At 39.1% G+C, this 21779-nt stretch overlaps 1 protein-coding gene across 3 annotated transcripts in view; it reads left to right on the forward strand.

Moving 5' to 3' along the window:
* LOC149806805 (stimulated by retinoic acid gene 6 protein-like) overlaps window positions 1-21779 on the forward strand; it is a 40434-nt gene that overhangs the window by 436 nt on the left and 18219 nt on the right. For 2 of the 3 annotated variants that reach the window (XM_089957897.1, XM_089957916.1), the window contains exons 2-5: window positions 4021-5342; window positions 6107-6224; window positions 7318-7393; window positions 10440-10521. In XM_089957897.1, the coding sequence (XP_089814023.1) occupies window positions 5202-5342; window positions 6107-6224; window positions 7318-7393; window positions 10440-10521 (417 nt within the window). In that variant the 5' untranslated portion in view covers window positions 4021-5201. Of the gene's footprint in view, window positions 1-694; window positions 5343-6106; window positions 6225-7317; window positions 7394-10439; window positions 10522-21779 lie in introns of those variants that run through there. The other variant, XM_089957906.1, reaches the window with a different exon arrangement.

A 21779-nucleotide genomic window follows, 5' to 3' on the forward strand; every position in this document is an offset into this window, starting at 1 on the left:
CTGGTTTTCAAATTTTATTTTTAAGCTCCATTCAAACGTGCAAGTCAATATATAGACCAATGAGCATGTGTATTACTTAAATGTGTACATAATGGCCACTATTGCTTAACCGGCTTGAAGCAGTTGTTCCGTTTTTTAGTGCCGTTTTCATGATATTTGTGTTTGTTTCCTGTTTTCAACTACGTTATTGTGTCCATTATGTATTGGCTGTTATATTCGTATGGTTTTTTTCATCTCCATGTTTTGGAAATGAGAACAATTAGACTTTTTCTCAGCTGCCTTGCTCCACTGTTTTTGAACAAACCGCCAGCACGTGATACTCGTCAGTCAACCCGTTTATGCTACGATGGACCCTCATTAATTGCTTTAAATTATCACTCTTTGGCTCTCCACACTACATTGTGCTCTAGACTAAGCGAACTAGGACTACATTCATCATCACCTAAATGTAAACAGAAGCGGAAAAAGAAACGTTGTTTCAAAGCTGGCCGGCGTAGAACAGGAAGAAGAATTCCAGTTACCTCCCTTATTTCGGCTCAACAATTTATTCGACCGTTAATATAGATAACCTAATTCAAATCCCAATTCATTCTTCAACCTTTGTGTCAACCATCCAAGAGATACCTCTTTGTATTGCATTATTTAATGCCCATTCAGTAGGATCACCGGAAAAGCGCACAGAAATAGTTCAACGACCAGAATATTGACATCTTTTTCCTGACAGAAATATGACTAAAAACATCAGGAGATGAGCCCAAGTGTGTGGATCTAACACCCACTGGTTACTCCATCATGTCGTTCCCCCGTAATTCTCGCAGAGGTGGAATTGCTGTCATCACAAAGAACTCCATGATAAAACGTCTTAACCACACCACAACATTTAATTTCGACCACACATCGTTTGAACTAGTCCAAACCACACTCACACTGGAGCAAAGGTCAGTCAGTTTTTTCTGCTTGTACCGCCCTTGTCCTAGTAGAAAAACAAGCTGGAGCAGTTTCCGAATCTCCTGGACTATGGAAATTCGATAGGTGGCAACCTGATTTTCTTGATTTCAACTGTAACTTTGACTGTCCCGGAAACTCAAATACATCAACACTCATAGATCCTATTATTGTTTTCAACCTCAAACAATCAGTTAACCAACCCACCCATAAACATGGTCACATTTTAGACTGGATTCTTCATAGACCTGATGATAACATTCTACGGTCCTCCCTGGTATCCCATGACCATGCATCAGATCACCTCTGCATTATATGCCATCGTGATGTATCAGTTCCTAACCCTCCACCTTTATCTGCTACTAAGAGAAATCTCCTTATGATAAATAGAACCAAACTAATGCATGACATCCAAGCAAACTTAACAAAGTCCTTACCTCCTACAGCAGAACAACTTGATAACTGCCTGCGTTCATTGCTTGACAATCATTCCCCAGCTACCAAGTGCAGAGTATCAATTTAAAAGTGTTCTCCATGGTAAGCAGTGTTAGGGACCAGCTTCGCACTGCTGAAAGAGACCACCGTAAAGCTGAGAGACTTTGGCTTTCGACCAGACTCACTATTCATAAGCAAATCTATGAAGCCGCTAAGAAGAATGTCACAAATATAATCCATGCAGCGAAATCAGCCCACTATACTATTAAGATCATGGCAAGTTCCAGCTGCAAAGAGCTCTTCGAGATTATTAACAAGCTAATGTCAAGGAACAAATCTACACCACTTCCAACTACCTTCTTTCCAGTCGACCTTCCGGACATGTTTGCAAATTTCTTCCGTGACAAAGTACAAACCATTAGAGATAAACCTGACACCACAATTTCAATTCAGTCGTCGTCACCATACAGTTGGGATACAGAATTTGAGCGGCAACCATGAGCAGCATTTTAACCTGTCATTATGGATTTTGTACGTACAATCCTGATGAAGAGTGCACCACAGTCATGTGAACTTGATCCAATTCCAACATCATTGCTGCTTGAGTGCTTAGATCCAGTATTGCCTTCACTAACTGATGTTTTTAATACCTCTCTCTCGTCTGGGGAATTCCCATCATTTTTCAACACTACCAGTGTAAGGCCTCTGCTGAAGAAACCAATACAAGAACATAACGATTTAAAGAACTACAACCCAGTTTCTAATCTCCCAATCATATTAAAAAATCTTAGAAAATGTTGTTCTATCTCAGCTTGTATCTCATCTAAATTCAGACAGTCTTTTTAGCAATGTACAATCTGCATATCGCCCTTGTCACAGTACTGAAACTACTCTTCTGAAAGTAGTTAATGACATTCTGTCTGCGTTGGATAGCGGAAAGATTACAGTCCTCACCCTCCTTGATTTGTCTGCAGTATTTGACACAATAGACCATGATATATTACTTCACCGTCTCCAACATGTATTTGGCATTCATGATACAGCCTTACTGTGGTTCAAGTCCTACTTGGTCAACAGGACACAAATTGTATCTGCAAATGGAATACACTCCAGCCCAGTTGATCTATGTTGTGGTGTTCCACAGGGGTCTGTTCTTGAACCTGTTCTCTTCATTAAGTACACTCAGTCGCTCTTAAGTGTCATATAATATCATCCAGTGTCTCACCAATTGTACGCTGATGACACCCAAATATACAAATCTAGCCACCCAACTGAAGTTGATGCTACCATCCAAGGTGTAGAGAGGTGCATTTCTGATGTGAAATCCTGGATGACATGTTTCAAGCTGCAGATGAATGATGATAAAACTGAGGTCATTCTGATCACAATAAAGACTTTCTCATTCACATCCTTTACCTCAAACAATAAATATCAGCAACACCAACATTAAAGTCACACAATCAGTAGGAAACCTAGGTGTTACTCTGGACAGTACTCTCACATTGCACCAACATGTCATGAACATATGCAAGGCTGCATATCTTGAGCTAAGACGTATCAGCTCCATTCGCAAATATCTTTCAGTTGATCCACTAAAACGCTTGTGTGTTCATTAGTACTTTCAAGACTGAACTATTGTAACTCAATTCTGTCTGGTTCATCTCAATATCTACTTCAAAAAGTTCAAAACACATCTCAATATCTACTTCAAAAAGTTCAAAACACAGCTGCTCGGATCATGCTTAGATCTGTACCCTACACTGGCTATCCATTCGATCCAGAATCAAACTCAAAATTTGTTCTCTGTGCTACGTTTCACTGTCGGACTCTAGTCCAATATACCTATCCGACCTCACCCAAGTGTACACACCAGCAAGGTACTTACGCTCCTCTTCTGACAATCGTATACTCATTATACCAAATATGAAAACAAAGTCATGGACAGCGATCTTTTGCATACCAGGGCCCAGCAACGTTGAATGAATTGCCCACTGATCTTAGGCACAAAAACACAGTGATCACATTCAAGAGGGCTCTCAAAACTCACTTACTCGACTGCAATAACAAACGTAAAACCTAATAATGTTTCCCACCTTAAATATTCTCAGCATTTTTTTTTAATGTTTTCTAATGTCATAATGTTTGTGTTTGTAATCATATCATTATATGTTTTTATCTTATATGTGTTGTCTAATGTTGTAAAGCGCTTAGAGCTTCTAAAGATTAGGCACTAAACAAAGACCTCCTTATTATTATTATGGTTGTAATAGTAAGGTACAATATACGTTATACTGTAAGTCGCCATGGTAATCCAGAGTTCCCCTGCATAGATATGTTCCTGATATTAACGCATTCATGGTGACACCAACATTTCCCAACACACGGTCACATTACATCTAAATTTTGCATGTAAATAAAATTGCTCACATCTTGACAATTTTACAATCGAGATGTTCCTTCGAATCTTTTCTGAACATGTTGGTTTTGTCTTACGTCTATTCTGTTCAGTATGCAGTTACGATATCAAACTTAGTGTATAATATTTTAAGGCACTTAGAAAGTTAGTTTTGTGATTGTCTTTGTTGTTATGCCTTGTTCATCGTCAAGTAATCTGAATAATGCTGTATCTTATTTATCCAGGAAAAGAATGAATTATCGGCGCAAAATAATGAAATATATGTCAAGTACTTAATGCATCCAACTAGGATGAAAGCCACGCAAGTCGCCGAAATCTCTCTCTCTCTCTCTCTCTCTCTCTCTCTCTCTGACAGTTTGTCAATGACGCACATTTTCTCAGCCTCAAGTAGGAATGACGAAAAACATATTAATGCAAGCAATGACAAATTATAAATAATGAATGATTTTAAATACTCATTGGATAAACGAAGTATTTTTTTAAAGCAAAATTGATCTCTCTCTCTCTCTCTCTCTCGTCCGCAAATTCGTAGTTGAAGTAGACAAAACGCCAATTAGATCATAACCTAACAAAACCATTTAGTGTAACTCTTGTTACTGTACTTAAGCGTTTTAAACAATTTCAAAGCAAATAAAAGGGGGTTAGCTTCGGAAAAAACGTGGAGAGGGAGCGATAGTCACCGTCACAAGACGTTTAACAGAAGCGTTTTAAACAATTTCAAAGCAAATAAAAGGGGGTTAGCGTCGGAAAAAACGTGGAGAGGGAGCGATAGTCACCGTCACAAGACGTTTAACAGAAACTATTTCTCTTGTACTGTTAACCCTCCACTTTAGCAACATTGCAACGTTTAGTTTGTGTATCAACCACGTATAGCTAGAACGACGATTGAAAATGAACAGATTTATAGACACGTTAAGATTACAAAGTCAAAATGTTCTTCAAGAATAGTTTAAAGTTTTACTCACCTATATTGAGTTACTTGTACCTGAATTACACTGCAATCTCTCACTTTGCATGTCTGTCTGTCTGTCTTCGTCTTCCTCTCATTATCCTGATGCGTTTGGATTTTGAAATCATCGTCTAGCTCTTCATATTATTATTATTATTATTATTATTATTATTATTATTATTATTATTATCAGTAGTAGTAGTATAGCAATAGTAGTAGTAGTGGTATAGTAATCAGCAGTTCATAATATTTTGTTGAGTTAATTTTACTCGGATGTATAAAAAGCGAGAAAATAAGTGTATTTATGAATTAAACTGATAGTAGGATATTTTGTTGAATATTAGCGAAAACATTTCTCTTTGAATAGTTTGTAGTGATACCAAATCCATAATTTATCTATGAATTCAGCAATGAGATAGTTGAGAGACGAATTTAATTAATGTTCAACTTTCAGTCATGCTTTACGTTTCATATATTGCTTTTAGACAAACAATTCGAAATAAATATCTGGAAAGTATCATTCACAACGTACCCGGATTTACCTACTCCAATCCTATCTTCTCCACAGCATTCATGATGGCAATACTTCTGTACCAGGTAATATTGGAAAGATATACAAATTATCTTGAAATTATTCCGAAGTGTTATGTATGAGAGCTATATAATATTAGCATCACATTTTAAGCCCATGTTTAAAAACGGGTCTGTTCATGATCACATTCAGAAAAATATGAGGTTTAAAGAATTACATTTACGGTTATATTTCTCGAATTGTGTTTCTTGTAACAATTAAAGCCACGAACTTTATTTCTCCGTTCTTATAAAGATATTGATGTTCATTTTTCTTTAAGTTTTTACTTTCAATTATGGAATGTATCTCATCGGTGTTCTTTAATATCATAATGTTATTGCACATACATGCTTAGAAACAATATATCTCTCACAGTCTTCTGAAAACTGCATTGAGCTTTAACTTTGTACAAGCATATGCACCTGAACTTCATGTAAATATTTAGTGGATTGTTACTGATTGAAAAATTCAGTCACGTTAATATTATTATGTTGGTGGTTAGTGTGGTATTTCTGAAGTGTGGGTTTCTCCCGAGCAATGATAGAAAGGTACGTGTGTGTTTCGACATATTCCAAGGAGCTGCTGAGAAATACCTATGATACGCATATTCCAATATGACTGTTCCTGATTTAAAACATTCTTAATATTAAGTGATTTGATGATATTTGTTAAATCCAGAGTTAAATGAACAATAACTATTGAAAGTTAGCTAAACTCCGCAGCAAGCAGTCATTGAAGCCTTCAATATTCCAAACTACATTATCTGCAAACTGTTGATTATCTCTTTCAGGTCATTCTTGCCGAACAGTATGCGGTAGATTCTTGGCGGAAAACGCTACACAACTATAGCAAACTGTTTTCATTGGAAGAGTCATTTGAAAAGTTTAGAATACCGTATATTCTTCAAGGTTCGTAATGTTGATAACAGACAATGCTCTAAAACATTGACACATGTTTGAAAGCAACAAAAACTTGAATTGAATAAAACATGAATTTCAAATCTTACTTTATGCGCACACTAATCATTACTTTCATCATGAGTAAACATAATAACATCGCGTTCGCGAGAACTCGAACGATACGTCAGAAGAATATTTCTTTTCTCTTTGGTTGATGTTGATATTTGGTATTAAGAGTCCACTTTGTTTGTAATATGATTAGATGGGGGAAATATGCTGTAGTATATTGCGCAACAGCGGTAAACATTCGTAGGGTTAACTTGTAGAATGTTAGATGATGCAAACGACCATAATTTGTTGCTCCTGACTGAATTATCCCTTCAAGTAAGATTTGGTTTACAACCCGAGTTCGTTCCAGGTGGATACATTTTTCACAAACCCGTGTGATTAAACGGTGTGCTATCATATCTGTGTTGGATTGTAAATTATGAAAGACACGGACGCTTGTTTATATAGAGTCATGTTTAAACTTCCCGGTAAGCACGATGTCCATGAGCAGTTGAGTGACTTTGACTGCATATAGAATCGAAATACTCGGATAGGTCTGAAATTACAATTTGCAATGTATCATCTGATGTTGTCTTTATACTGGAGTAGCTAATCATAACAATAATGAAGGAACATCGGTTCTAATCGGGTCTTTAATCATGATTGGGCGTGGTGGAAGGGGTGGAAATGTGCCCATGTTCCTCGTTAAATACTCCTGAATAGTATCTCAAATGTATTCATTCTTAAATTGTTCCGTAATAGTCTTTGCCAGAGATGTATTCATGTATGGATGTCAAATTGTATCTTCAAGTAGGAATGCAGTAGGCAGATAAAGCATCACTTGGCAATTGCAAGAAAGCAGTTCTCAGGTATTTTGGTGAAAACAATGCGTAGCATAACATTTTTATAGGATACATTGGAATCTTTAAGATGTAATCCTTTGGTGAAATGATTGTAACGGGAGTAAGAGTTTTTAACAATTTCTCTATTTCTCATTTATTTTATGGTCAATTTATTAATCAAACATTAAAGGTATTCCGTTAATAACTTTCAGGATGTGGTGTTGCTTCCGGTATAGCTACAGGAATATATGGCTGTAGTGTGATCTACTCCCTACTCATGACGTACAAGTAGGTAACCTTCAATTAATTCATCTTATATTGCAATTGTATTATGTAGGCGTACATGAATTGCAAGTATGTAAACTTCAATTAATTCATGTCATATTGTTATTGTATTATGTAGACGTACTTGACATACCAGTAGGTAAATTCCAATAATCGAAGAGACTGAAAGAGAGAAAGAATTAAGAGCGTATTTTTAATTCGTTGAAGGCTGCACTAATAAATACTCTCCTTAAACTCAAAGTAGTATGCTACTGTTACACTCAGCTTTTACATACACAAAATGATCAGAAATTGGTTCCCCATAACTTATGCGTGTTCAGTCAAATTAATTTTATATCACACAAGTTGACTCTTTGGCAGCAAAGATTTAAAACTCTGAATCTGTCCGCGTAACGCAATCCCCATTCAATGAATTTCTCAACGAGGACCACAAAATAGATACAAATCAATGTATTGTCAGTTATTTGTCCCTAAGGTTAGATCTTCTTTACTTTCTTCTGTTCGTTAATACAATGCAAGTGTTACACCAATGTCGCAATTTTCTATTTTTAATCGTAAAATTTATTGAATCCGTTTGCTTGGTTATGTGTTAATCGGTATCTTATATTTTGTGTAGCAACCACATCGATGTATTCCTATCGAGAGAAACACTGCTATTATGTACATCAATACATGGCCAAGCCATCAAGGAATCCTTCTGATGTGCTAAGTTGTGCGCTAGGACGCGTGATTCGATTGTATGTACTTTGTAGTTATTACTGGTGATCTGTATGACGTATGCTCACGAGACATTATATAAACTGGGACTAATACTTCTCCAAGCCAAAAGTTTCGTGGCTCATGTGCGAGTTGCCTGTCGCAATGTTAATGCCGAACTCTATAGTTCTGTTCGCCTTCACACTTGTACTGTCATGACTGCACAGTTTCGAGACTAATATTTGTTTGCAATAGTAGCCTAGCAACAAACCAAACTGATCAGGTTTCTATTATGATTCTTAAAATATCTAGAGCATATTCTTGATGAAAATTAAAAGCAATTAGATCGTAGCGCATTCAAACAAACGTTAAACTTGAAACAAACGTTTTCCTAAACTCGATATCTTTACAGTTTTTACGATGTGTTCATTTCATAAGATTTTAATAGTCGAGAATGTTGTCTTATTTCATCTGTGTATGTATCCATGGGAAGAAACAGTTTTATATTACTCAACATCTTTTCCAAAGTTTCTCTGCAGTGAACAAAGTTGGCACTTATGAGCGATTCTTTTACTTATATGATTTTCACTGGTTTTATTAAAACAGTCCTGTCACAGTGGTGTGACGTCATATTCGGATGATTCAGATAAAAGACTTATCTTTTATATTGTTAATTGAGCTGGAGAGGCAATGTATCCATTTTAACACATTTTTCTGACCTTGTTTTTGTCTGATCGAGTGCAAAATGTGCAACACATCAAGTCCTTGAAACAACTGTGAAATTATTTTCCTTTCTGTTTTGACATTATTAATTTGTATTCATCCCTCATGCAGGACCAAATGGGGGAGGTCAGGAAATTCTGCTCCCCCACCCGCCAAAAAACCCAAGAAAACCGTACACAAATAAACACACAATCATTTGCCATTTGAAATCTGACCATTGTTTATTCTTGCACGTTTAATTTATTAGGTAGTATCCACACTTTGAATAAATAGACACGTAGACGTTTGCTTTGGTGCTCTTTCGAGGAAAGCCAGGGACAATTTTAAATTTTGGAAGCCATCCTCCAAACACTTGACATAATGCGGCCTTCTCGTTTCTAACTATCCAACCGAAAACAATTATACCAAGTATAGGCAAATTATCTTACGAAAGTAAACATATTACATGGCGGGCTTTATACATTTTTATCGATCAGACCGAGCCCTAATAACTATTCCAATATAATTCAAAAACATACAGATCGTGCACGTTCATTTTTCATACCAACCTAAAAAGAAACAATTTTTGCGATATGACACGCGTGGGGCAAGTGAATTAAATCGTCAATAAAAATCTAATTACCAAGTAAATGTGTATTTCGACCCAGTTGATAATAGACTTGTTATACTTTTGCAATCTTGAATGGAAAACAAAACCACAAAATAAGTATGCAAGTATGTCGCTACTGTAATGTTCCATTTTTACTGAAGCTTTCATTTTATAGGAAATTCCATGTAGCCGACATATCATAAAATCTTTGGCTTGTTCCTGTTTTACTCCTCTTCTCATGAACCGTATATATATATATATATATATATATATATATATATATATATATATATATATATATATATATATATGTATATATATGTGTGTGTGTGTGTGTGTGTGTGTGTGTGTGGGTGTGTGTGTTGAAAGAGTTCAGTAAAATCTTTGTATAAGGTCACGCCTTGGAAATGCAAATCTGTTTCGTCTGTTATACTTTTAATTTAAAATTAAATTGCAATGTTTTAAACTTGAACATATGAGACTCTAATGCAGTTAAAAGTCTTAACGCATCCTTGTAGCCATTTACAAAGGTATATGCTCATGTGAATCTCTTTCAATGATGCATATCGACTGAAACAAATTTGAATGATTGATAAAGTAATGTTTACAAAAGAGTGTAGAGACAAACTAAATATCAAACCTGATAGTTATTAATTGCAATATTTTGAAAAGTGTTTTCCAAAAACAAAACGAAAATTCCAAATTACACACGTAGATGATGTGAACGGAACACTTTATTAAAACGATTGAAAGCAGAAATGCCGCCAAAGTCTACTAAGGATATGGATTTATTTGACCTAATTTCAACCCTGAGCATGACTTCAAAACGATTTTCACATTTGTTGTAAAATAAATTGTCAAAACTTTATTTCTGCCCAATGTTGAATAAATTAAAAGTTTAAAATATTAAGACAGAAATTCGCGGTTAGAAAGAAGAAGAAAAATCAAAACCAAAACAGGTCCTGTCTAACCTTTTCATATGTAACTATGCCTTGCTATTTGCTTTTCACATTCGCTATCAGATTTTGTTTTCTATTGCAGACGGCATATGCTGAAGTTATACAAAGGAGAAAGAGAATTTCTTCCTGAAAGAACAAAGCAAATGAGGGCAGAAACACATCTGGTAAGTATCTTCCTCGTCAATTTTATATTTTTCAAGAATAATACCGTATTTGTTTTATCTTTACAAACTTTAAAGAATAATCTCCTAGAACTATATTGCTTTTTCGGTTAATCTCCCCTCCAATGAGTGATCAATGCCATCATTTAGCACTTTATAGACCGAATAAAGACACACAAATCCTAAAGTAGTGTAATGTGGTGACATAATGTGAAGACGTTTTGCTTGCGGAAGTGGTGGGGTTAATGTACTGACATCCATGCCTACTACTGATGTAAATCTGTCCGTTTCAATTCTTCCGACAGATTCCAAATGCAAGACAACTGTGGGGGTGTAGTGGTTGTCTAGGGGTGGGGTTCTTCTTATAGACTTTAACGAATTATGAGAAGTTCCCCTGGTCCTTATTCAGAAGGTTAATTCTGGACACTATATTATTTATTGACTAAATATATTTATGGCTACGAGCCCCCAGTCAGCAATGCCGACAGTTAAATTAAAAGAAATACAAAGATGAAATTTAAACAATAACAATTTAATAAATGAAATTTAAAAGAATTTAAAGTAATCAATGTCTCTCTTTCACCCAATGATCCCTTTGATCATCATTTGAGTTCACAGTGTGAGGAGATTTTTCCCTTCTTGAGTGCTACTCATCTAAATCTCTTCGTTCCCTTGTCTTTCTCTCCTTTCGTGATCTCCACTTCCGCTTCCTCTTCTATTATCCTTGTTCCTTGCCGTTATCTTGACTTCCGGTTCCTCTTCTAGTATCCGGAACCCTTGACGGTATCCCTTGAGGTCACCCGAAATTCACTCGGTATCTCTCACCGTCACCCGAAATTCTCTGAACTTCTCTCGTCCCCCGAAATTCTCTGAGATTCTTTCGTCCCCCGAAAGCTTCCTGTTGAAAGGTATAATGCATTAGCATAGGGTTATAAAAATCTTCCCTCACACTACGTCACTGAACTGAACCATCAGTTTAAGGCGGGACATTTGGGTCGCGCATGCGCACACATCGAAATTCCCATACACTTCCGCCGCTTACAAAAATGGCGCCATAACACAATCACACAAAGGATTCAAATATCTACATACTGAGCCCTATCAGTATATACATACAAAATATTTCAAATATGATTGTACTAAAATATTACTACGATTAGTAATATGACTATCTATATATTTATATATATTTATATATTTCCTACACAAGCGTACCAAATCCACAATATTCACATTCAAATGGTGATAAACGGCAATCCGTTACTCAATGGCAAAATCTATCATTACGTAAACAAATTTCTTGTCTACCAAAATATAACTACGCAAAGAAATATTAATTCTTATAGCGGCTAGCGAGCAATACAATTCTTCACAAATACAAATCGTCCTTTCAAAAGGGCGTAAACGTAATAATCCACGAAATAATATGCACACATATTACTAGCGAAAGAAGAGAACATTTTCGCCTCACAAAATAAGGTGTACATAGTAACATTATGAATAATGATGCAACGAATCAACATCGTAATCAATCGTAAACAAAAGTACTAGCTAAAGTCATGAAAAAAATGCAAAATATTAAGGTCATAATTAACTATTCATACTTCAATACAAGTAAAATGTATACATACGACAAATTCTCTTCAATTAACAGCAGTCGTATCAAGCAGAATCAACGTAACATCAAACTTACCTGATCGAAGCTATTTCATGAATTTCCTAAATTCCGCCAATTTTTACGAATGGCTAACGGAGTGTGTGTCACTGCGACTCTTAAACACCAACTGACGAATTTCAGGCTTGTACAAGTCTTATTCCAGCTTCTCGAATCAAGTCCCACCTACAACGCATCCCGATTGGATGGCGACGGACTCTGGTCATTTGATCGAACTGTCAATCATAAAAATGTCAGTCTGTGTGTCCCCATGTACTGTCCAGCCTACCATTGTCGGCTTCCGGCTCTTTGAAGTTGTCTACGTCACGTGTTCCCATGTACAAAGATTCCCGCCAGATTTCCACTCAAGAGCTCAAACAAAGACTGGGTTACGTAAGAGGATTAGCCAACTTAGGCACTTGGAAAAACAAAGCTTACCTGGCTCCACTTACAGACTTATAAATACATGTATAATACAAGGGGTTGGGGTAAAACATCACATCCCCCCACGCTTGAGAATAAAATCAGGATTTTATTCACTCAAACTAAAAAAGCAAAAGTGTTACACGATATAAAGAACAAAATCAGCAAAATGAACTAAATGCTAAACTGAGTATGAACACGAAAATATAACAAATGATCTATATCATTTCGGCGCTTCTACTCATGAAATCTGCGCCTACGTTTTCAGATCCTTTCACGTATCTGATCTGCATCTGGTACTGCTGTAAAAACAGCGACCATCGCATCAATCGACCATTGGACAACTTTGCCTGCGCCAGATAGGCGAGTGGTTGGTGGTCGGTCTCCAATATGAACTTACGTCCATATAGGTATCGCTCGAACCGTGATTTGCCGAACACGATTCCAAGACATTCCCTCTCCGATACTGAGTAATTCTTCTCGGCAGCAGACAACTTCCGGCTGCCGTATGCGACAGGAAAAAGCGTCTTGTCATGCTCCTGGAGCAGTACTGCTCCCAGTCCCGTGTCGCATGCATCGGTGCGCAGAACGAATTCTTTATCCAAGTCCGGTAGACGAACAACTGCGTCGGATGTAAGTCTATCCTTTAGCGTTTGGAATGCGTGCTCACACGCATCTGTCCAAACGAACTTACTCGGGGTCCGTTTCTTGGTTAGGTCAGACAACGGGCCCGCAATCGCGCTGAAATTAGCGACATACCTCCGGTAATATCCGGCCAGTCCCAGGAATGACCTCACTTCCGTTTTCGTGGTGGGGCGTGCGGCGTTTCTCAACTGCTCCACCTTCGACTTCTCTGGAGACAGCGTGCCTTGGCTCAGGGTATGTCCTAAATAGTCTAATGTCCTGAAACCAAGGTGACATTTGGAAGGGCGGGCTGTCAAGCCCTCCTGACGTAGCCGCTCCAAAACGTCAGCTAACAGAGCGAGGTGTTCACCCCATGTCTCTGTAGCTAACAAGAGGTCATCCATGAAGTTGTGGACACCCCTATCGCGCAAGGGCTCCAACAACTTCCGCATCATTCTGGTAAAGACGCTGGGCGCGTTTTGTACCCCGAACGGCATCACCAACCATTGGTATGTCCCGTCGGGAGTAGCAAAAGCAAGCTTCGGTCGGTCTTCTTTCCTTACCGGAATTTGCCAATACCCCTTGGACAAATCCAGTTTGGAAAAATATTTCGCTTTCGAGACCGAAGCGAAGATATGTTCGGGGTCAGGTAGCATTTCAACTTGAAATTCTGTCACCTGATTCAGCTTCCGGTAGTCGACGCAGAACCGATGGGTGCCGTCCTTCTTCTGCACTAAGACTACTGGTGAGCTGTACGGAGAGTCGGCAGGTTCGATTACTCCCAGAGCAATCATCTGCTCGATTTCTTCCCTTACAACTTGTCGCTTCGCGTGGGGCAAGGGGTAGGGTTTACGCTGAACTGGTCGGTCGTCCACCATCTTTAACCCGAACTCGACAAGCGTCGTCCTCCCGGGTTTTTCTGTTAGCACGTCGGAATATCCGGCCAGCAAGGTCTCTATCTCGTTCCGCTGCCCTTCAGTTAACATGGGGTCACACTCCACGTCCGACGGAGTCTCGGCCCTCGTTAATGGACAGCTCGGGACAGTGTTAGCACCTTCCGTAACGCCTTCGATATCCTCGGTGACTATCGCTGCGACAACAAAATCGCTGGCGGTCTCCCTTTCCCGGTACCTCTTGAGCAAATTGGCATGGTACAATTTCTCTTTCGTCGGTAGCTGTATCCGGTAGGTTTGACCTCCGACCTTCTTGGTGACGACGTATGGACCCCTCCAGGAAACTTGCAACTTGTTGTGTTCCTGGGGCAACAACAACAACACTTTGTCCCCTACCTCAAACTGACGTGGTTTTGCGCGCTTATTGTAATTTTTCGCCTGTTGCGCCCTAGCTCGTTTGAGATTTTCTTGCGCGAGAGAACAAACCTCTTCCAGTTTGTTGCGCAAGTCCGCGACGTACTGGTAGGTAGTGCGTACTTCCTCTACAGCGTGGTCGTCTGTCCACAGCTGTCTCAGTACGGCGATTGGGCCGCGTACGGTTCTCCCGTACAAGAGTTCAAAGGGAGAGAACCCCAAACTCGCTTGCGGTACTTCCCGGTATGCAAAAAGCATGGCCGGAATATACCGGTCCCAATCCGTGGGGCGGCCTTCGCACAATTTCTTGAGCGTGTTTTTCAAGGTCCCATTAAACCGTTCGACCAATCCGTTACATTGGGGGTGATACGGTGTAGTCGTGAGGTGTTTAATCGACATGAGACGATTCACCTCCGCCATCACACGACTCATAAATTGTGTTCCTTGATCGGTCAAGATCTCGTCGGGCACTCCGACTCTTGACCAGATCGCAAACAGAGCTTCCGCGACGGTTTCCGTGTCAATGTTACGCAACGCAACGGCCTCCGGATAGCGTGTAGCATAATCGACAACCGTTAAAATATATCGATTTCCGTGCGCAGACGCGGGTTTTATCGGTCCGATTAAATCCATGGCAACACGTCTAAATGGTTCATCGATAAGGGGCGTACTCCCCAAAGGGATGGGTCGCTGATCCGTTTTCGGTGCCATTCTCTGGCATTTGTCACAGGAGAGACAGAACCGTTTTACGTCTCCCTGGACCCCTGGCCAGTAAAACTCTTTTACAAGACGGTCACGCGTCTTAGCAATTCCCATGTGTCCACCCATGAGACTCTCGTGTGCAAGTTTCAGTACTTCGCAACGCTTTTCCTTTGGCACGACGACTTGCTTGAAGTGTTCGTTGTGTTTCCTGGCGTGGCGATACAAGATTCCCTTCTTGTAGACAAACTTCACCGCGCCGTTCGGAGTTTCCCTTTCTGTTCCCGCTTCTGCGTGTTTGTGCAACTGCGCCAGAGTTGCGTCCTCCTGTTGCAGCTTCCTTAACTCCGCTGGAATAACATTACTAACCGGTGTCGATGTAACTTGGATTGGCTTTTGTTTCGGCTGTCGACTCATGGCCCTGGTTTCAACAGCACTCACTGGCATAGGTGTGCAGGTTTCGGGGTTCGGCTGGGGTAACACATAACGGCAACCCAATATGACGTCATGTGATAGCCCCTCCAAGCAAGCAGCTTCAATTTTCCCCTTCACGTATGGTGAATCGAGGTCAATGACAGCTACTGGTAATGAGTCACGCGCGCAGTTCGCGTACTGAACTTCTATTACCTCCCCTGTATAGTCCTCCGGCTTGACATATTTCTTGTCGACAAGCGCGGGGACGCTGCACCCAGTGTCATACAAGATGGTGGCGCCTTCACCATTGACAGTTGCGGCCGCAAGGTTGGCTGGGTTGCGACTCGCTTCCGGCACACATTCCTTCTTAGCTACGACATTCACCTGGGTCTGCCTGCCCTTGGGACAGTCCCTGGCAAAATGCCCCAGGCGCTTGCAATTAAAACATGTCGGCGGCCCTCGCCGACTTGCAAGTCCTGGTTTCGTGGGTGAGGCCTGTCCAGGTCGATAGGCGGCAGCCCTACCTGTAGGTGCCCCTCCGACCTTCCCGTCGCCCTGACGGTTACGGACAGCCGGCTCAACCTCCCCCATACGACGCGACTCAGAGGGTCGGGGTCGGTCAGCAACCCCGGAACCTCCACTCTTCGAGTGCGCCTGCTCGTATCGCTCCGCCATGTTAGCGATCTCTTCGAGCGTCCGGTGTTCTCTTTCTGCTAAGAAAACTGTCAACTCGCGACGGTAAGTACCCAGGACATGTTCCTTGAGTATTACCTCGCGTAGCCCTTCGTACGTGCGTTCGACTTCGGCCATTTTCATCCACTTCTCAAATAAACCTCGAACACGGTTGTGGAATTGAGAGTGGGTCTCTGTTACCTTTTTCACCGAGTCCCGGAAAAGTTTCCGGTAAGTCTCGGCGGTCAGCCGATAATGGCAGAGAAGCGCCTTCTTGAGGGCAGTGTAGTCATCAGCCTCTTCTGCAGTTAAGCCGTGGTAGACTTCCCGAGCTGCACCTTGCAAAAAGGCTGAGACATTAATGGCCCAGTGCTGTTCAGGGACCTGATGAGCGCGTGCGAGTTTCTCAAACTGGACGAGAAAATCGTCAATAGCCTCCTCCCTATCATTGAAGCGTGACATGTTGATCTGGACTATCCGGTGGTCGATGAAAGGTCGGCCGGTTGTTCCAGAGCTTGTACTGGCGTCGTCCCGTCCGTTGGTCCTAACTTCAACTCTGACCTTTTCCATCTCCAGAGTGTGAGCGAGTCTGGCTAGCTCCAGCTCTTTCTGGGCGTCTCGGTCCGCGGCTATCTTGGCTTGATCCGCTGCGATCTTGGCTAACTCTTGGTCCGCTGCTATCTTGGCTAGTTCTCTCTGGGCTTCTCTTTCCGCTGCTTTTTCGGCCTTCCATTCCTTGATCCTTTCTTCTATAAAGGTTGCCAGGCGATCTCCCTCGTATCCAAGATCTTCCGACCCCATGGCGCGGTATTCCTTTATCATTTGTCGTTCGGTAGCCATTATACTAATGTAAAGTGATACCTTGTCTCAAAATTCAAACAGTATACAGATATTTGTAATACCAGTTTAAATACTTACCTGTCGACAACAACTAGTTTCGTTCAGGTAAGATATTTGTTCGATATCTGCTTCACACGTACTGCTATGAATGGAAGATCTACAAAGCCTGCACATATGACAATAAAAATACAAGATGAGAAAATCACAAAATTTCAGATACAAAGAATGGAAAATATCTCACACTGTTCACTAATACTTCTACCAATAACTTTAAGTCCCAAAATAATATATATGTCTAATTCATATCCCGGACGAAGCGCCCACTGTGGGGGTGTAGTGGTTGTCTAGGGGTGGGGTTCTTCTTATAGACTTTAACGAATTATGAGAAGTTCCCCTGGTCCTTATTCAGAAGGTTAATTCTGGACACTATATTATTTATTGACTAAATATATTTATGGCTACGAGCCCCCAGTCAGCAATGCCGACAGTTAAATTAAAAGAAATACAAAGATGAAATTTAAACAATAACAATTTAATAAATGAAATTTAAAAGAATTTAAAGTAATCAATGTCTCTCTTTCACCCAATGATCCCTTTGATCATCATTTGAGTTCACAGTGTGAGGAGATTTTTCCCTTCTTGAGTGCTACTCATCTAAATCTCTTCGTTCCCTTGTCTTTCTCTCCTTTCGTGATCTCCACTTCCGCTTCCTCTTCTATTATCCTTGTTCCTTGCCGTTATCTTGACTTCCGGTTCCTCTTCTAGTATCCGGAACCCTTGACGGTATCCCTTGAGGTCACCCGAAATTCACTCGGTATCTCTCACCGTCACCCGAAATTCTCTGAACTTCTCTCGTCCCCCGAAATTCTCTGAGATTCTTTCGTCCCCCGAAAGCTTCCTGTTGAAAGGTATAATGCATTAGCATAGGGTTATAAAAATCTTCCCTCACACTACGTCACTGAACTGAACCATCAGTTTAAGGCGGGACATTTGGGTCGCGCATGCGCACACATCGAAATTCCCATACACTTCCGCCGCTTACAAAAATGGCGCCATAACACAATCACACAAAGGATTCAAATATCTACATACTGAGCCCTATCAGTATATACATACAAAATATTTCAAATATGATTGTACTAAAATATTACTACGATTAGTAATATGACTATCTATATATTTATATATATTTATATATTTCCTACACAAGCGTACCAAATCCACAATATTCACATTCAAATGGTGATAAACGGCAATCCGTTACTCAATGGCAAAATCTATCATTACGTAAACAAATTTCTTGTCTACCAAAATATAACTACGCAAAGAAATATTAATTCTTATAGCGGCTAGCGAGCAATACAATTCTTCACAAATACAAATCGTCCTTTCAAAAGGGCGTAAACGTAATAATCCACGAAATAATATGCACACATATTACTAGCGAAAGAAGAGAACATTTTCGCCTCACAAAATAAGGTGTACATAGTAACATTATGAATAATGATGCAACGAATCAACATCGTAATCAATCGTAAACAAAAGTACTAGCTAAAGTCATGAAAAAAATGCAAAATATTAAGGTCATAATTAACTATTCATACTTCAATACAAGTAAAATGTATACATACGACAAATTCTCTTCAATTAACAGCAGTCGTATCAAGCAGAATCAACGTAACATCAAACTTACCTGATCGAAGCTATTTCATGAATTTCCTAAATTCCGCCAATTTTTACGAATGGCTAACGGAGTGTGTGTCACTGCGACTCTTAAACACCAACTGACGAATTTCAGGCTTGTACAAGTCTTATTCCAGCTTCTCGAATCAAGTCCCACCTACAACGCATCCCGATTGGATGGCGACGGACTCTGGTCATTTGATCGAACTGTCAATCATAAAAATGTCAGTCTGTGTGTCCCCATGTACTGTCCAGCCTACCATTGTCGGCTTCCGGCTCTTTGAAGTTGTCTACGTCACGTGTTCCCATGTACAAAGATTCCCGCCAGATTTCCACTCAAGAGCTCAAACAAAGACTGGGTTACGTAAGAGGATTAGCCAACTTAGGCACTTGGAAAAACAAAGCTTACCTGGCTCCACTTACAGACTTATAAATACATGTATAATACAAGGGGTTGGGGTAAAACATCACAACAACAAAAGCAAAGCAATAAAGGCAAACGAGAGGCATATATATCTATCTATCTATCTATCTATCTACTTGAATAAATCAACTCTTCAGAGTAATAATCTTGTTTCAGTGTTCTTGTTTTCCAAACACTAATTTTAAGGGCACACAAAGTGTTGTTATTAAACCATTTGATCTTGCAAGGAAACTAGACTTGTTGACCTAATTCACCATATAACTCATTCAAATGAAGCACCGATAGAATTTCCGATACAGATATTCGAATGTTAGTAAATGAGTTTGGTGTCAGGACACTTCGTCTAGGAATATTATTAAATAATGACAGCAACTGAAAAAATAAGGACATTGTCTACATCAGGCAATATTTATTTTATGACATCTACACGTTATCCATTTTCAATGGCCTGACGTCATACATAGCACATGTTTCTATTGATCTGCATAGGAAAGTTATATATCTTCTCTCTCTCTCTCTCTTTCTCTCTCTCTCTCTCTCTCTCTCTCTCTCTCTCTCTCTCTCTCTCCACATTTTTCTACGTAGGTGTAACTCTGTTAAAGAAGACAAATAGTTTTAAATCTTTGAACGAGTTCGATTTACATGGTATTTTGATTGCAATTTATGCAAACAAAGTTTAAGTGCCGTAACTGACTTTAATGAATTTAGGATTTTATGGTCTCTGTTCATGCAAGATAACCAGTTTCCGTTCATGTCCAGTGTTACGTGCTCGTTAGATGTAGTTTTTAAATGATACTGTTTCATCCTGGATTGACAATGCGTTCATGTTACCAATATTTTTGGAACAAAGGATAGTTGTCCCGTGCAATCAATACAAGAAGAAACATCCCGTTAATGGCATATTACAGAGTCAAGGTCTAACATGTACGACCACAGTCCTCGTTTTACGGAGTGATAAATTTTAAGTGAGTGCGACGTCAATTTCCTTCTCAAAAGTATTTGAATGTTAATAACTTATATCCAAAAATTTCAGAAGATGGTTACAAATGGATCAGCTTGCAGTAATTGAATTAGAGAGAGAGAATGCAGTTAGATTCTGGGCAAAGAAATTCCTTGCCATGGATGTTCGAGAGGACAAGAAAAATTTAAATGATCTAAATTTAAAACATTAACCCAAAGGAACGATGTACAGTATTATAACAGCTAAAATCTTTTGAATTATATCCCAAATAGTCCAAAAGTTATGTTGCAAGAAAAACGCTATAGAGTATTCCGAACGAATTCCAATGGTTTTCCGAATGAATTCCAAACTTAAATTTGCTGATATGCCCGTACAGAGGAATAGTGTTGATGTGCTAACAGTCTTGGTGTATCAGTGTGATATAATCCAAAATGTCCTCCAATGAATTCACAATAATCCCAAAATAGTAATTTAATTCAAAAAGTGTTAATGAAAATTTGTAATTCCAGCGTACAGTGTAAATAAATAGATCCTTTCAAATATTAAGTGAACACAACTTAAATTGATTCCACTAATACTGTTAAGATGTGGATTAAATAAATCTGAATTAAACAATATTTATATAAAAAACAAAGAAACAATAAAAAACCAGGATGAGGGTCGTTTATGCAGCATATTCAAAAACAACTTACTTCAAGGATATTCTTAATTTCTTTAAAAATCCTAGACCTTGAACTCAACATCTGTACAAGTGTTTTGAACCAAGTAATAATGATCATAAGCTATAATCTAAAAAAGATTGAATTTAGCTATGTAATATGTCGTTTTTAAAGATAACATTAATCAGGTAGGCCTAAATCCTACTTTCAATTATTATGGATAAATGTCAGTCTGACAATACAAATTAAATATACATAATATATGGACGAAAGACAACACACAATACAAATTAAATATACATAATATATTGACGAAAGACAACACACAATACAAATTAAACACACATAATATATGGACGAAAGACAACACACAATATAAATTAAATATACATAACTAATATGCTGATCTTGATTTTCAATATTGTAAGTACGATATGTTCTTAGATGTCTCTGTTAATACATATACGTCAGTTGGAGATCGCAGCATACATACATGCATACATACATACATACATACATACATACATACATACATACATACATACATACATACATGCATACATATCGGAACCAGGATATTTAGTCCACCCCTCTCGTGCGATCACTTTCTTTTAGTCCCGTTTATGGTCGTAATATAGAACCAGAGTTGTATATGATACATTTAGACAATGCAAATGATTTTCACTTTCAACTAGATCACAGGCCATAGTTTTGTACATGATTTTGGATTACTTTCAAAACTATTCGCTCCAGACGACCATTTAATTATGTGTAATGACCTAACATCCTTGACAAAGTGGTCAAAATCTGGAGAATGCGGTTCTATGCATAAACAATGCAAATCTTTGGTTGCACTAAGCAAGAGATACAACTTTTACGATGAAAGTGACATGTGCATGCA

This window comes from Sinohyriopsis cumingii, chromosome 1 (assembly GCF_028554795.1).
Source record: "Sinohyriopsis cumingii isolate HCF-2022 chromosome 1, ASM2855479v2, whole genome shotgun sequence".
Classification (NCBI taxonomy): Eukaryota; Metazoa; Mollusca; class Bivalvia; order Unionida; family Unionidae; genus Sinohyriopsis; species Sinohyriopsis cumingii.